Below are 17,696 nucleotides of genomic sequence, written 5' to 3'. Positions count from 1 at the left end.
GCACATCTGTATTGTAGATGCCAAATTGGGTTACAGTCTGAAACTTGCTCAGTCCTTCAAATACACCAAGAAGTCTGTCCAGGTAGACCTCAGGGTGCATAGTACGTGGATATACAACCTGTCAATAGCACTTAAAGCCTCAGATGAGTTTAAAATAATTTAACTTAAACTATCTTGCACATTCTTGCAGATAAGAGTATACCTTTGCTTTGGAACTCCTATTTTACTCTCTGATTTCTTCTCTCCAGTCTCCTAATCACAAAAGTCGTCTTTGTGGGATGTGTTTATGTAAGCCTAGAGATACGTCCATGGCCTAATCTTCGCTTTTTCAGTACTCTACACAGCATTCCACAAATGAAACAAATTCCCAGTTTTAAACAAGTGCTCTGTTATACTGGTGATTATCTGTCCTGCTGCACTTTCTAAGCCTATATAGTTAGAGTAAAGCAAGCTGTCATTTCTTCTACCTGCAGAAATATCTGACTCCTCAGAATATCACACTCTTCAGAAGAATGAAGTAATTTTCCCCCTTCCTGCCCTGCACTGGGCTGACTTTGGCAACCTGAATGTCTCCAAAGACTTTTCCTTGCAAAAATTTACTTATTCATCTGGCCAGACTAGGTAACAAAGGCAAATAATGTAAGTACAGTTAATTCTTGTCTCTGAAGAGGAAGGTGGTGTTCATGGAGGGTTCTGCCAGAAGCAACATAACCCAGCAACTCTAGATAGCATACAGTATCGAATTAGAGTATTAACACTAAGCGTCCTTAGGGAACATCATATATTTCTCTCAAACATACCTATCATTATGGATTTTCTTAATTTAAAAATTAAATGCAGCAGACAACACCAGTAATAATTACCCTTATGATAGCGCCATAACCCATTTTATTGCTCTGAAAGCCAAATATATTTATTAAATCTGCATAAGTTACAATACTATTAAATTCTAATTTACATGATACTGTGTAAACGAGAGACTGGTTGGGCCGTTATAGTAGTGTGTTCTAGCAGATAGGATGCAATTTATATTCATACAGTGACTGTATTTTAGGTTATTTCATAATAACATAACTTAAGTTTCAAAATATACTAAGCCATTAATTATCACCAACACTATAAAATCAGCCTTTTGTAAAGTAAGTGTGGATGAGGCAGCCTTATCTCTTGCTGCTTAAATAAAGTTCAGTTTTCTTAAGGAGACAGTTTTAATCTCATTCGACTGAAAACTTTCTTGAACAGTATTTAATAAACCCAGTACTACCAAGAGACACATATGCTATGTAGAAAGGATACCATTTATAGAAGCTAGCTATATGGCACATTTTGCAAAATCAGTGATTGGTGACAGGCTTGTTTACTGCTCATTAATAAAATAGAGGTATCACTCCTGCTGGATACTACCAAGGTTTCTTGTTTACTTTTCCTTCCAATTACTGTAATTGACCTATAAACTCACCGGAGTTCTGGGCATTTATTCTGAACATTGCACATAATGCAGCAACAATCCTTCAGCGTGGCAGCTAAACATGTCAGGATTAACGTTCTGCTAAATATTCAAACAGAAATTACACTAGCGTTGTTAGCTGGGGGTTTATGAGAGGTTTTATGCAATTTGTGGATTCTGGTCAGATCTGGGGTGATATAAAGGGTAAGTAAAGGTCTGTCACAAATCTGTATTTATCTCCCTGCTAAGCTGAAAATAAAAATCCTACCAAACCTAGAAGTCTGGTTTGAGAAAGAATTATGTAATAAGTTCAGTATATTTCTAGAAGCTTTTCTCATTTTAAGTCAAGCAAAATACTAATAACTTAAGGTAATTCCACTTGGTAACAGGAAGACACCACCACAGGATGATTAGAGTGTTAGTTTGACCACGCAGAGATGCTTTTCCCTCCCTGCTTTCTAGAAAGGTTGTCATTGTATGGGAACTTAAACATCGATTCCTGGCTTCTAGAAATTGCAAGATTTTTTGTGATGACTAGATATAAGCACCAGATATATGCTTGGACGAGTAACTGTAGATGAGACTCAGCCTTGAAAATCCAAATTTGTTTTAAGCACAAGGAGGAAAAATAGTCTCAGTACTAGATCTTGCGTAGCACACTACAGAGCTGTCAGGCAACAGCCTCCAAAGCTTGATACACAGTACTTGTATGACAGTTGTCGATGACAAACCTCTTCCAAAACCGTCCTAGCAAACATCTACATCGCACCCCGCAAACCCTTGGCAATTTAGTAGCTGCCTCAAATTGTTTTTCAAAGCAGTTTTCTCCTTTTACATAGCAATGGGATAAACACAAACTCTTCTAATTCAGTAATCAGGACAGATAATTACATCCCCTTAATTGTTTTCTTTTTCCAGCTTAAGTTCATGTTGATGGGAGATGGTAAAATTAGTCCACAAGCCATCTGAAGTTTGCCGCTTGCTGATTAAAGCCTTAATTGATTCAGAATGTTTTACAAATCAATCTCTGAATTACTTCAGGATCATGGTGGCATATTGTAAAAAAGAATTCTCTCACACACACACACACTCCTCTTGTGAATGAGAATCACATTCCCATAAATCCTTAACTGCATAAACAACTTGGTTATGTCATTGTCAAAATTCACTGTTTGGTAAAACCAGAGCAAAACGGCAAAATGAGAATTACTTACAATAGCAACCTGCTGTGACTTACAGAGGATTCTTATCCTTTCCTAAGGTTACTTTGTAACTTCTGAATGGATTGCGTTTGGGGGGGGGGGGGGGGGGGGGGAAGACTGCAATCTACAACCTGATGAAAGCAATGCATTCAAAGCCATATGTGTTTCTGTGATTCAGTGCACTCCTTCCCTCAATCAGGATCTGCACTTTTCATTGAGCTTTTATATTACCTATCACATAGTTTTTGGTGAGCTCTGCATGTTTCCAGAGACTGCTACCCAGGATGCCTTTCTGAAACATGGATTTTAAAGTTCCCGTGGTGATCAAGCATGAAAAGGAGAGATATCTTACATTGTTCTTAAGGGCTCATCAAAAGGAACAACTCCGGCTCTAAAGGTAAGCTCCCTCCTTTCACATTGCTGAATTCGCAGAAGACAGAGTAAGTATAAGACAACTTTGATGCAAGCCTCTCTTCCTTTTGAATTGACTGTTCAATTCAGCTCACCTTTACCTCATTCTAACCACAAGCCCACTACAGTTAAGGATGTGGAGACCACTTAAAACGCACCCTGTAGCCTTAAAAAAAGAAAAAGGGGGGGGCTTCTCTCATCTATTTCAAAAGCTGCCAGATTTCACAAAACGTCCACAACACACACATTGTCTATTAAAAAAAAAAAGGTGGGGGAATACAGTTGTTAAAAAGTATGTCTGAAAAACATAGTAGGATGGTAAAATGAGCTAAATTGCAGAGCCATTTGATTATAGGCCAGTGTTTTTGCAGAGACCATTTCTTCCAGAGTCAGAGGGTCATCAGCACAGGTAGGTTTGCTGTTTGCACTCATTCAGAAAACTTTCTAGAAGTCACACAGCTTATGCTGCACCATGATGGTTAAATTATCTTTTGAAAATTCTTATTAAAAAGATATGACTGACAAACTTTTACATCACAAATATTACTTAGGTAAATCATATTCACTTTTGATGAATATTTAAAAAATACCACCCAGTTAAGGGTAAGCATTTATAACAAATGTGATATCTTCAGCATCAATACACAAATGAGGTTTAGTACTTCCCGTTCCACTGTATACTGTGTCACGAAGAATGTCTAAATACTGTATTAAGATACTAAGAAGTCATCAAGGTTGCTTGTGACATTATGAAGTGAAACTGAAATGATGTACCAGATCCACACAAAACTAAAACAGGGTAATTGACTTGTTAAAATCCAGTCTTTTAAAGATCGCAATAAAGTCCTGTCAGCTGACTTCATAAACCTCTACTTTAAACACACAGTATCCTTTCCCAGAAAATAGCTTTACTACTTTAAAAGTAGCGAAATACAGTTCCGAAAAGAAGTTGCCTTAAAGAAACAGTGGTTGCAAAGGCTTGCAGGAAAACAGCTTGGTCATTACTCACAGTAAATTCATAACTTGTATGCTTTAAGTTTCACAACTCGGAAATATTTTGACAAAATTAAAAACACCTCCTCTGATATGTGCAGTGAAAGAATGAACCAAGAAAAACACTATCTACCTGCACCTGCTAGCCATAAACTCCAGATAAACAGTGTTATTTCATCCCTCTCCTTTGTGAGCACATATGCTATAGCGTCTCATACTGCCACACTAATTAGAGGTCTGTCACTTCTTCCATTACAAACACCCTTTGAAAGCATTTGTAACAATCTTGTAAAAAAAGATTTATCTGCGAATTTTTAAAATTACACTGCTTTTTCCATCTTTAAACCATGAAAAAAGCGCCTCAGCAATTAGCCCAGCTGACTATTTCTGCAGCTCTGGTAATGGCAAGGTATCAGCGCCATTACAAGCTACAACAAAAATGTGTAACCATCCCAGACTTGTTTTTTCAAAATTCTGCATTAAACTCAAGATCAGAATTCAGCAATCACTATCAAGACCAAAAAGGTCTGCCAGATACCGTAATATTTCTCCTCATTAGCCTGTGAAGTGCAAATTGCCCTCTTCATCAATGAGCGTACCAGATCTGTCAGCCACAATTTAATCAAAGGCAGTCTTCCCCTTCTCACCACATCTAATACAAGTCTTTGTGTTTGCTGACGACATGGCCAACAGCACGAGTTTTCAAAGGATCCCAGGCCCTCAAAGTTGCAATATGCCATATCAATCATATAAAAAAAAGTAATCGATATGCTTTCCAAAAAGCAAAGTGGCAACTGATAATCCAAATTCTATCAAGATGCTTGCAATTTTAAAGAGCCTGCCACATTTACTGTGCTTATATTTCATACGAGATGCTTCTTGAAGAGTTAAAATTTACATGCCTTGAGGGTGGAAAAACATAATATTGTCATATTCTAATTTATCACTTCTTTCAATAGGAAAAAATCCTCCTCTTTTTTCATTCCTCATAACTTCTTGGGTACTGTCTATTTGCATTACAAGGTGGAACTTGTCTTTCCACAGTTAAAGGGAAGTGCTGAGAATCTGTTTAGACCACTTTTCCCTTAAAAAATATGCCTGCTGCATTGACTAGCAATGGACCAATAATAAGTGTTTGAGTATTCTTTTAGAATAGTTTTTTAATGCACTTTCATGGTACAAATGTTTTTGTTAAGAAGGTCATAGACCAGTTCCTAAGCCAATATGGTTAGAAATAAGTGTTATTATAGTGGAATAAGCAGAATTCGCTATCAAATTCACCAAGGGAATATCCATAAATGAAGTAATATTAATTTAGATGAAGAATCAATATGCAACAAAACCACTAACATTACAATGACCACAAAGTTCAGGTAAGCACAGATATTGTCTAAAGGGGAAAGTGCTCCTCAAATGATTTAACAAATGATTCCTGTCACACCAAAGGAAATAAATAATAATTGCAAAACACATTTGTATAAATCTTCACAATAAATCCCACAGTGTTTTACAGTTTAAGAGCAGATTAGATAGGTCAGCATGAAGTTTGAGATCAATACAATAATAATACGTTGAAGTATAAGCAGCCATACAAAATTCTTCTATTTGAAAACATTAAATTGGTCTGAAAGTGATGGGTCTATAATCACAATATGCACAAGAAAACAAACCCTCAGGCTCTAAGCTCACAAGCTATTTAGACATACGTGAACGCTCTCTGTACTTGTATTAAAATATAATTGTAGGTAAGCAGGGCTCAAAATGAAGACATTTTTTGTTCAGTTTTCTCTACCTTTATATTTGTTTGCATCTGAAGTTTCCATTTTAAATTATGGAACAAAATCAACCTTAGATTTTTCAGCTAAAAAAAAGATACGCACATGACCTTTGCTTTGTGAAATAAAGATCACGAAATGAAATTAAGTCACTCCATGGTATTTCTTGGCCCTGTTCCAGGGTGATGTGGAAAGAAACATTTGTCATAACCGCTTACAACTGGAAAAGAAGAGGAAAAGATCACTGTTAATGACACAGCATCGCATGGCATAGGGGACTTCGCAGACCTATCACTGCTCAATGATGACAGCAATGTAAGTTCTCTGTACAGAGGGATTTACAGCCTAAAAAGGCAGATATTTAGTTCCACCTCCTTCGATACAACAGGTCCACTTGAATTATTTTGCTTTTTGGGGTTTTTTGGTCAGTTGATTGATTGATTGGTTGGGGGGGGGGGTGGATGAGCATAGCATGCCTGCGAGATCCTCCTCTTATGCAATTATCCTCAGCATATTCACTTTTCAGTTTCATGGGCCTTTTCAGCTAGCTTCTACAGACTTGATTTGATATTCATAATCACCTTGAAAAGGCCATCTGCAATTTTAATCACTCACTACCAATTACTTTCTTTAATAGCTATGACAGTATCACTCACAGTGATCTGATAAATCCACAAGGATAGGTGAAGGCAGCACTGGGCGTGCAGTTTCTTTCCCAGCATTTGCAGAAGATACAACATTGCTGGCTTTTTAAGCCTTCGCTGTCTTTACTAAGTCAGGTTTATGAGCACATAGCTTTGCAGAGCGGATCGAAATATAGCCAACATGGAGTAAATAAGCAAGCTTTCCTTTTCATCCCTCCTTAGTGCATAAGGAACAAGTGGGGAATAGAAAACCCCCCATGCACTTCTCTTGTCTTTCCTTCTTCGTGCAATAGACTGTCTGCTGCAGTATTTTCCCGACACACAAGAGCAGTAAGCTACTTGTTCTCAGCTTGTAAACATACTTAACAGCAAATAGAGCCGGACAAAATTTAATAACATTTTGCACAAACAGGGCTTTAGAGACTAGGACATTGTGTGCACCTTCCTGGCTGCTGTATTCCTTCATTTTTATCACAGAAAAGTTACAGTCCTTTAAAGATACACTATTTAACAATGATGTTCTCCCAGGTTATAGGAGTTGTAACTTTGTTCCCACATTCCACAGCTAAAGTGATTTATCTACCATAAAAAGGCAGAGTTTTGGATTATGGATTATTTTTAAGGGGCCTAAAAGTGTAGACAATAGTCTGCACATGAAAAGAAATCCGTATTTCCATCACCTTACAGCACAGTCCATAAGGAAAAATAATTCAGCACTTGGATTACTCCGATGTCTAACCACACCCCAGATGCAAATGACAATATGTGAAACTGCATAGTACAAAACCAAAGGGTAACGAACATCCTGGATTGGCCATTTACAGCTCCCACGGTACAACCAAGCAGACAAGAAATCGATGCAGCTTTTACGTACATCAGGTGAAGCAACCCAGGTTACAATCAAGTCTGAGTTTCTCCTCCTATTACAAATGGGGTAGGAAGGTCCAACTATTCTATATTACTTTAAAATTCATAGCAAGTCCTTACTAAAACTTAAAAAGCTTTCCAATACTAAACTGTTTCTGTAATCTGGAGCAAAAATTTGTTAGCCAATTAAAAAAAAACACAAACCTAGTTGGATAGCATATAAATAACTTTCATCTTGTCTACTGAAAACTACAGTAACAATCAAATTAAATGCCTTATCATAATGTGTCTATACAAAGACTATTTAAAGTTTTACAGATGACCTTGAATCTTGCATGTTCAGACTCTCCAGTGCTTATGTTGCAGGTGTAATCACTGTTTTTTCATTTTTGTTCACACGCAGGCTATTGCATGCACTTTCAGAACGACTTAGACAAATCACGTCTCTGGCAGAACGATGACACGGACACATGAGGGTTTCTATCCTTACTCAATTTTCCTGTTCTGTGATGTATATTGAGAAGAAATTAAAAACATCTTTAATATGAAGAGTTTTAAAAATTATAACCCTCAAGCTACCATACGTTTGTGAAAGCTTGAGATGAAAATTAGTTTTTGTAAATATGCTGGGGGAGGTTCTGCCATGCAGACCTTTAGCACGTGTAACACAACCTTTAGGATCTATCTATTTAGGCTTTTGCAGTAACCGAGTAAGTGCAAAAGTTATTCTATTAAACATCTGTTCTGAGCATATTTATATTCCTTATCTATATTGTTTATAACACATTTCAAGCTTGCCTAATACAATGACAGTTTGAAGAACACCATCAAATAGTTCCTAAATTACTTATTTTCTAAATTGAAAAGTGAGTCCTACTCCTATGAATAAAAACAAATTACATGCTGCAAGTTTATCCAATTCATAAGAAATAAGATGCTCCTCGCTATTTTCTTAAGCAAAAGCTTTGTATCTTTTTACCCTCTTGTTCACAGACCAGCCAGGACAACCTGTCTCATTACAGAAGAGTACAAAGCTGTCACAGCCATATATTACATGGATGTTTTTCTCTAAATGTGATTTATTTTTCCTTAAAATAGCATGTTTAAGCTAAAGCTCCCTTCAGTAAGTTACAGATTCTTACTTTCTTGGTAAAAAGCATCCCTCAAGTAGGGTTTAGCAACTTGAAATAAGTGAAAATTATACTTTAATTTCATGCAACTTTGTAAAGATGGGAAACAAAGCCAAAGGTTTCAAGTCAGCTACTTAGAATACTCCAGGAGTATGGCACAGCAGAACGGACTCACAAGAGATCAAAAGGTAATGTTCAAAAGGGGTAAATTGATATGCGAGTCTCCAGTAGCTATTCCTTTTAAAGCTTCAGAATTATGATACTTACATAAACTGAAACGCAAAGCCCTTTACAAATGCCTACAAATCACTATACTTTTGTCTCCTCTGGAAGTTTTTAGAAAGTACAGCTTATCTTGTGCGTACATGATAAAGAAATAAACAGTTCTAGGGAAAAGACTGTTTGCCAGTCCTACAGTCCCAGGAAGTGGCCAACATTGCATGTTGCTTAAGTCTTCCGAGTTTTATGATTTCTATTACCGTTATAATATTATTTATCATATCTGTTTACTCGATTGTAATTTTTGTGGTATTATCAGTACCTATTAAAAAGCTTTTCAACGATCCCAAAGTACTACTTAAACTTACAAGTATGGACAGGAACTACTACTCTCATGCCAACAATTAGAACTAATCATGAGCACAAAGTATTTAAACAAGAGTGAGAAAATTAGTTCACTTCTCACTGCAACAAAATGGAAAAGAGAAACTACAGAGAAGTATTTTCACAGTAGAATGCGGTTAAGTTGGAATTGGACTATACTATCAATTTCACCATTTTTGCCCATGAAAGATGATTCAATCTTGAGTTACCAACATCATCTTTTTACGTCTGATCAAAACAATGTTTATTTCAGCAGCTTCCTTTCATCTTATTCCACACTAGAGTATTAGTACAAGACCAATTGAAGAAAAACACTGATCAAAAATGATACTTTCTTTGTAAATTCTGAAGTATTATTTAAAAAAATTGTAGGTGAATCAGTGAGATTGAAAAGTCTGTCTGTTAAACTAACAACACTTTTCTGTCCAGAAAAGTTTTCTGGCATTTCTCTTATGCTGGTCTTCCAACAAATCATCACAGTTTGTTCAAGATGGCATTTTCCTGGATGGCATGTATAATTGATGTATGTCACATTTTATAAAACGATCGCAAGGTAAATTCAATTTTCTCTTTTCCTTGTTTCTGTCCTCTAAGAATCTCTTATCTCCACATATCAATTACAGAGCAGTGACAGAGATAGGTTACAAATCACTCCAATGAATGTAATAGCAAAAGTGATTAGAGATAGGGAGAAATTAATTGCATGTGTCAGACATAAATAAAGGACTTAGGAGACAACCCAGAATTTTGAGTGTGTGTATTCCAGATCCCTTAGAGACACAAAACCCCAAACCTTATAAACAGACAAACGTAACAAGAAGCTATGTTAAAATAATAAGTTAGATTATAGAAACTTTAGCATTTGCCATTTTTTTAGAGCAGTATACATAATGTATGTACATATGCCGATGGAACATACACTCAACTTGGGTGCATTTTCCTAGCTTCACCAGCTAGCGGTGAGTCCCCATAACAACAGGGTTGTATTGTTGCATTTGGGAGAAAAGGAAGGAACTATGCTTTCCATAAACCACGTATTTAAAGCTTTATTACATTTGTTGATGCAACATGATGAAAATTAAGTGCCAGATATTTAATATGTTTTATGTTGATTTTGACTGTTTCAAGTGCTCTTCAGTAGTAAGATTGAAAAAATTTTAAGTTTATTTTAGTATCTTTCCATCGCTAAAAGACATCATCCTCTATTAGGGTTGATATACTTAAAATATTATAATGAATCTAAGGAAAGTCAACTAGAAGTCAAGTTCTACTAGCAGAGGAGACACTAGTTGCCTGGGGCAGAAGCTGCATTAGATGCAAAAGTGCACCATGTGTGGCAATAAGTATTATCAAAAATAGTCCAGAGGAAGAAGTTGGAGACCGACCAAGATTTCTGCCATTTATCAGAAAGAGCACCAATAGAATATTTGGGTAAAGCCAAAGAAAAGCTCACACTGCCACAGATGTTTCTTGGCTCATCTTTATTATTTCTGCAGTTTAGCAATCTATCATTTTAACCACAGGTTTCCCTCTATATCACTACAGTTAAAAATGAGGAAAGTTTTCCTTTAAGAAAAAGGGCACAGAATCATGGAAAAGATCGGGCTGAAGCTTTAAAAAACAATGAAATTTGGAGTCCAAGACTGCTGATAAATCCTGAGCATCATCTGTTCTTTCTTTGTAATGCATATAAAATGATTCTACACTGCAATACAGTATCCCTTTTGCAGTAGATAACAGAGTAAACCATTGAGAATATCAGCCTCCACCGAAATTCCTAGCTCTGATAAAGCTTAAACTAACATTTGTTCCAATATATCCAAACCAAATCTTTAACGCTAACTCAATTTAGTCTTTCTTGTTATAGCTATAATTGTTACTAAAATGCATTTGACATATATATATACATACATATATATATCTATCTCAAAAGCATGGTTAAGTTGTACTCAATGTATTCTCAAAACAATAAGAAAAGAAGATCCCCATTTAAAAATTTATGCCCTTTAGTATTAGAGCAAATATGAGCTACAACTGAGGAAAAAGCATTAAGACAGACAGTACAGGGTATTAAAGATGGCATTTACACAGAATTTATCCTTAAGGTTCGGTTTTAAATCCCAAACACTTCTACAGTCTCCTTCAAATTAACATTTTGGATAACAAAGGAATGCTAAGTGACCATCAAAACGAAAGGCACATATTTACTCGTGAAACCGCACATGACATAACTACTAGGGTATCCTTCCTAGAAATTCTGCTTGACAAAGGGAAAGCAAAACCTGTGTAGAAAATGGGAAAGGAAAGAAATGTCATTCTTTCAAAGAGTGACTTAAAACCAGTGCACAGAGGGTTGAGCTGTGCTACCTTGGACTTCCTCAGTATTTAATGATAACCTCAGGCATGTACGGTACAATCACAGCACAGAAATCCAATTTCATTTCATCCCATATTCCTTCTCCTTCCCCCACCAAAAATGAAAAAGAAAAAAAAAAAGCATCATTGAAGCACTAATTTCACCTCAACAGTACTGATCCAGAGAGCATGAACTAAAAACAGTTTGACAAGTTTATAGATCTTGCATGAATTTCACCTCAGAATAGAAATATCTATTCCCTGGGGGTGCCAGCCCACTCCTTTTTTTGTTTTTTTCCTGCCTATACCTGAAAGCTGGAACTAGCTATGAAAGGTTCATGGAGCAGTATGCTTCAAACATATCCATGAAGGATCCTCAACATCTGCTGACTTGAACAAACCTTGATGGTTAATATGAAAAGCTATGTTAGTGAAATGCTCTCTTCCAGAGAGGAAAATATCTGCTCAGAATCTTCTGAAAACTTATCTTCTTAACAAACCTGACAGAAGGATTTCAAAAGTAATATTCTATCAAATACACCGACAGGTAACGTGGCACTTTCTTCCCCACTTTCTTTCCTAACAACATAAAGAATATTTCACTTTTACAGCCGCTGAAAGTGACCTAAACATCTTGCACTATCATGAGAACCTTTCTTTATAGTAGGAAAAGAAACAAACAAAAACTTTCAGTGCAAAATCAGCATCCTGTGAGTCTGAAATGGGACTCTTCCCTTCTGTAAAATTTATGCTTTGATACATTAAATTGAAGAACAAAATAGGCACCAACCAGAGATAAACAGGGTCTATTTAGCCTCACGTCAATATCTGCCGTAACAGAATAAAATTCTTCTTGTTGCAGCGGAAGCTGGGAGGAACAACATGACGTTGTTATTTTAAACTAATTGCCATGCAACCAAGCCAGGAGTTTAATTTTCAGCCCCCAACTTGTGGGGTTTGTTTTGGTTTTTTTTTTTTTACACTATTCTTTTTTAAGCATTGCCAGTTCTCAAGGGAAAAATTTATCTTCATTAAATGATAATTGGCTCTATTATCTTTGACTCTTCAGAAATGCTGGCTGGTGAGGTTTTTAAAGTTTTCATCAATCTTGTTTTCTGTTTTCACAAAGCCTGCATCAGAAAAAGACATCAGTCTGCAGAACGGTCTGTATCTCCTAGCATATGAATAGGTCTTGAGGCTATCTAATTTACTAATAAATCTATTGAAGCGACACGCATCTCAATATTTCACAGCTTAACAAGAAGGTCCAGAAGCAAGACCCTGAATTGCAGTTCCAGATGATTAGCGCTGCAAAACCAATTGAAGCAGGAGTATTTAAGCTGTCAGAACAGCTTACACATACCCACCTTTTGCAAAATTGCCATTTAAATCGTTTACTGGGGACACTTTCTCAAATTTTTCATAAAATACTTAAACTAAACTCAGAAATAGCAGTACATACTGTTAAAAGTTTCTAAGACGGGGCCAACGGTCCTCACATGTACAGTGTTGCATTGAAGTTAATAATAGAAAAATCTCAGCAGGGCTTTTCAAACTTCTTCTAAAGTGGCACCAGAGTCTTGCCATGTCGTCATGTAATAAAGTAACAAGGACACGCATTGCGTACATTGTGGTGAATAGCTCAGCCAGCTCCTTACAGCAATAAAAAGCTCCCTATGAATCTTTTTTTTCCCCGTCTCTAAAAAAACCCACTTCTTAAACTCTTGACTTGTATACTAGAAGTCCTTACAGTTTCATTAAGAAGCCCTTAACACCCCTGCTCCCCCTTTCCCCCAAAAAACACCTTCACGCATATGAGTGGCACAGCCTACAGCAAAGTACCATGTATCGGGGGTTTTTTTGTTTTTAAAGTTCCATACTATAACCATAAGAGGTTTGGTGCAGAGTTTCAGAGAAATTTAGCTGATACGCAGAGTATGGCCTTCAAGGAAATAAGAGTCTAAGGATGGCCTTGCTTTAATGAACACTTTGATCTTTAAGTGTCCTGCCAACTCTGGTAAGATCAAAACCATGTCACTTTATCCCCCTGACAAGCCAGAGACTTTAGAAAGAGATCTGACCATCTGTGCTGCAGTGTATGTCTACCTGCGGGAGAATGGGCATGAAACAAAAAGTCTAAAGAATTAAGGATCGGTTTAAGATATTACCATCAAATCTATTGTCGAATAGATGGAAACAGGAAAGAACATTAAGGATTTCCCAATTGCTTTTTTTGAAAAGTAATATTTACATCTAAGAAGCTTGCAACAGCTCAGTGATAGATTAACTCTCACACCTCTCTGGTCAAGTTGGGAAGTTCCAGCAATGAAGTTAATACCGAAATCCTCCAAAACAGTAATAGTGAATTTTCAAGAGGGAGTTAAGTGATGTATTTAAGTCAAAAAGCAAACTAAGTTTTATTACTATTTCTGTTACCAAACTCTTGACTTTCAGACTTTCCTATTTTCCTAGCCAAAATTTTGTGTTATTGACATGAAAGCTGGGACATATGGTTAAAAAAAAGGCAAGATTTTCATGAGCTCAGTATACAGTTCAACTGATTTTAAAACATTTTAAGTTCAGGACTAACGTATGACATCTCATACTGATTTCAGATGTGACATTATTCCCAACATGCTGCCTGTTGGACATAATTTTTATTTCACCGGAGCCTGACACCTCAGGGATGATCTAATCCTCTTGAAATCAGTGGAAGCACGCCCACTTGAAAGAAACGACCATTGTTTTCAAGCATAGTTGAACTGGACCTTATGCTGTGAACTTAACTATTTTGGTGACCTAGACTTTCAAATCAAGACACACGGTTTTTAGAGGGCAGGCATGCGGAACACCAGTGTTTAACCAAGCTAGGGACTCAGCTGTTAAGGAAAAATACCGCACAATATTTGGAACTTCTCATGGGGTGACCATATCTCTTGGCAAATACATCTTTACTGCAAAGCGTATTTAAGGAATGAACTGTCACAGTAATGCGTAGTGGGTACGTGTCTGAAAGCACCAAGATGTCCTAAAGATCTGTTAATTTTCTTTCAACCCAGGCATTCTCATACCTACATTTTCAGTGTCTGACCAGCCTCAGAATGAAGAGAGAAGCAAACCCAAACACAGCAGAAGCAACACTGAAAAGCTAGAAGGCTTTCTTTTGAAGCTGTTTTCCAAGTTCCATGCATTATGTTTGTAATCAGGGGGTGGTGGGTGGATGTAAGACTTCATACTGCTTGGGACACAATGAGCTATAGGTTAGACTGACAAGAAACAAAGTGTCTTTACCTTTAATACTCAGAGCCGTACTAGAGAATTCATTGTGATTGGGGCTTTTAGACTGTATTTTTAAAAATGTGTTCAACATGCTCAAATTTTCTCATTCAACATGTATCAAATATAGTTATTAATTGAAGGACAGTTTCGTATATTTTCCAGACATCGCTCAAACTCCGTTTACTTTCAGCCACAATTTAAGGCATTGACTTTAATCTGCAATATAAGGCCCTATAACTCATCATCTGCTTAGCGCAGGGCTATACCTTTCTCCTGCTGTCAGTCTTGTATTTCGGACCAGAACAGGACAGCTTACAGTTTTCTCAGCTGTTAGGCTGATTCTGCAAATGTGCTTTTCCTACAGGCTGGAGCAAGTCTGACACTGATATCCTTCAAGGAATAACAAGCTATGCATGTCTAACACTGTTCTCAGTGGATGCCTGCCCTGGGAATTATCTACAGGGTTTTGGTTTTTTTTTTTCCTTTTTCCCCTCAATAAAAGTGGCAATATGCATGCTGAGTCATGTAGCAAGGTTGTACTCAATAATTAATACACAATCTACTCACACAGAGATTGGATATTCCACTTTACTTCTGGTTTATTTGATTTTGATTAAACTGTCTTTAAATTTTATACATGTCCTAATGGAAAATGACAAGCATCATCACTCTTAACATCTGATAAGATTCAGACAGTGACAATTCAATGTGATATCTTCCATACCTGTATGTACCTTTAACAGTCTGTTTCCAACCACTTGCTGGAATTCTTTATTACTCTTCCAAAATACATCCTTTTTCTGCAACCCATTCTCTGCATACTGCTTCAGGACGATATTTTTGCCCGATTATTTTCTGTTACTTGACCAAAAAGGCTTATTCACTGCTATCTACTGTATCACATATGTTTCTTTCTCAGATCGATGTTCAGAATGACCATGTTAATCTTATTTTCTTTACAGACGCTGTAATGCCTTACGGCCAGTCCCTTTCTTCAACACACACGGCATTAATAATCCTGGATATCAAGACAACAATTTAAAAACCTCATTGGCTAATATTAATTTTAACAAGCAAATCAATTTTGGGCTTTCCATCTTGCCTCATTCTTCATTTCCTTTTATCCATTTAATCCTTCCTATTTTTCACATTCCAGATAGACTTTGCATTCACAGTATCAAGTCTGTATGCATTTTGAAGTGTTTTCTTTTCCATATGCCCATATTACCTTCTGCTTTGCATAGCACTTGTTATGCATGCATGATCACAGACTATTTCTAGCATTAATTAAGATATGAAATTAAAGTGGGAAGTACATTATTGGTCACATAAGACAAACAATACAAATTTGCTTTAAAAATGAAATTACTAAAGTGTTAGCAAACCTCTTTATACTGTCAGAAATAATAATGTTTACAGTCTCCATGCCACAGTACAGCCAGAATTCACAAGTGGATTTGGAATATTATTTCCACTTCAGAAAGATACACATAAAAACCCAGAGAAGTACATTTAGTTTATAAACATATCTGGGAGAAAACACAGGTTTGTCTCTTCTGCTGTTACACCGTACAGCTTCTGCCCTCAGTGACCCCTGGTCCCACTAACAGGGCTTCCATTGTTTGTGTAAGAACAGCTTTGCTTGAAATCTGATTGAAATCTGGAACTTTAACAGAAAAATTCTGTTTTCCAAGAAATTAAATGTTTCACAGGAACATAATGTTTTTTGATGAACTTCTGACAAACATAAGCATATTTCCAAAAGCAGTTTGCCAGATTTTCTGCCCAGAAACCCAGACTCCCAAGTTTTGCTATTGTAAGGCAACGAGCCATAGGGATGGTCTCAAATCTAATGGTATCCAAGATCAAGAGGTCTTGGGCATCTCACCATGCCGACTGATCTAGAGCTTAGAGTCTTGTATCTTCTAGAAACCCAAACCATAAGAGTAGCCTGTCAGTAAAGCTGCCAGTGTCATCAACAATTTACCCAGTCATCTCTTCTTTGTCTCTACAATCAAAAATAGAAACCTGCACATCCACTCAGACTAACATACTCCCTGTCTTGCTGCTACATTAAAAATACCTTTACCAAATGTGCTCAGAACAGGAGTCAAACCATTCTACATGTTTAGAATATTAATTTTTCATACAAACACATTTACTAGATGTTTTACAAGAGTTTACATGTGCATATTCTTGCTGAATATGCACGTTAGTATATTTAGTGTGCGGTCATCTTTCTGACCCCATGGCTCTGCTGCTTTTCCCTCATCGTTGCTATAAAATCTACTCATGGAATGCCTCTGTAGTGGTAGGTGTTAATACAATTTGTGCAATGTAAAATAATAAGTAATAACAATGAAATGCATGTTCCCTGGGACTCCGTGATAACTCCAGGTAAAAATAATGGCATAGACTGGGAATAGACTCATTAATAAAATTGCACGCAGAAGAGTGACTTCTTTACTTACGCACAATGGAAAACAATACATTATAAACCCCTGCATTAAAAAGAAATTATGATCACAACAAACAGCGAGGGATATCATCATGTACCTGCCTTGCACAAAATAAACCATCAGACAAAAGGCTTTGAGGGTGATTTGTCGAGGGCATATACTGTCTTAAGTCCCTGTTATTGCACAAGGAGTTCAACGTGCTTCAAACCAAGCAGGAAAAGTTGACCTCCTTTAGAGATCCAATCCTTTGTTAGCAAGGCTCTTTTGATTAGGGCAGACTTTTGTGAATGCTGTCGGCAACCTCAGTATGACAGCATATTATCCAGAATTTGGATACTCACTTGCTACGCTGAGATGAATAAACGGACTTGTCTTGTTCTCCCCATTCTTTTCATTGACCGCCTGAACATAGTAGCCTCCTGCATCGGTCGCTGATGTTGCAAGGATGACCAGCTGATTCTCCAGTGTGATGGCTCTATTTAGGAAAGAGAAAGATCACGTTGAAGCCAGAGGAATGGTATCCACTAGGCA

At 36.9% G+C, this 17,696-nt stretch overlaps 1 protein-coding gene across 1 annotated transcript in view; it reads right to left on the bottom strand.

Moving 5' to 3' along the window:
- The window catches only part of SDK1 (sidekick cell adhesion molecule 1), a 422,744-nt gene that overhangs the window by 199,731 nt on the left and 205,317 nt on the right, over nucleotides 1–17,696 (bottom strand). Inside the window, exon 5 of the mRNA XM_009320033.1 lies at nucleotides 17,507–17,640. Within this exon, the coding sequence (XP_009318308.1) occupies nucleotides 17,507–17,640 (134 nt within the window). The remainder of the gene's footprint in view (nucleotides 1–17,506; nucleotides 17,641–17,696) is intronic.

Source organism: Pygoscelis adeliae, unplaced genomic scaffold, assembly GCF_000699105.1.
Source record: "Pygoscelis adeliae isolate BGI_AS28 unplaced genomic scaffold, ASM69910v1 Scaffold242, whole genome shotgun sequence".
Lineage (NCBI taxonomy): Eukaryota > Metazoa > Chordata > Aves > Sphenisciformes > Spheniscidae > Pygoscelis > Pygoscelis adeliae.
The sequence above is the reverse complement of the archived record's forward strand: the minus strand, read 5'-3'. Positions and strand labels throughout refer to the sequence as shown.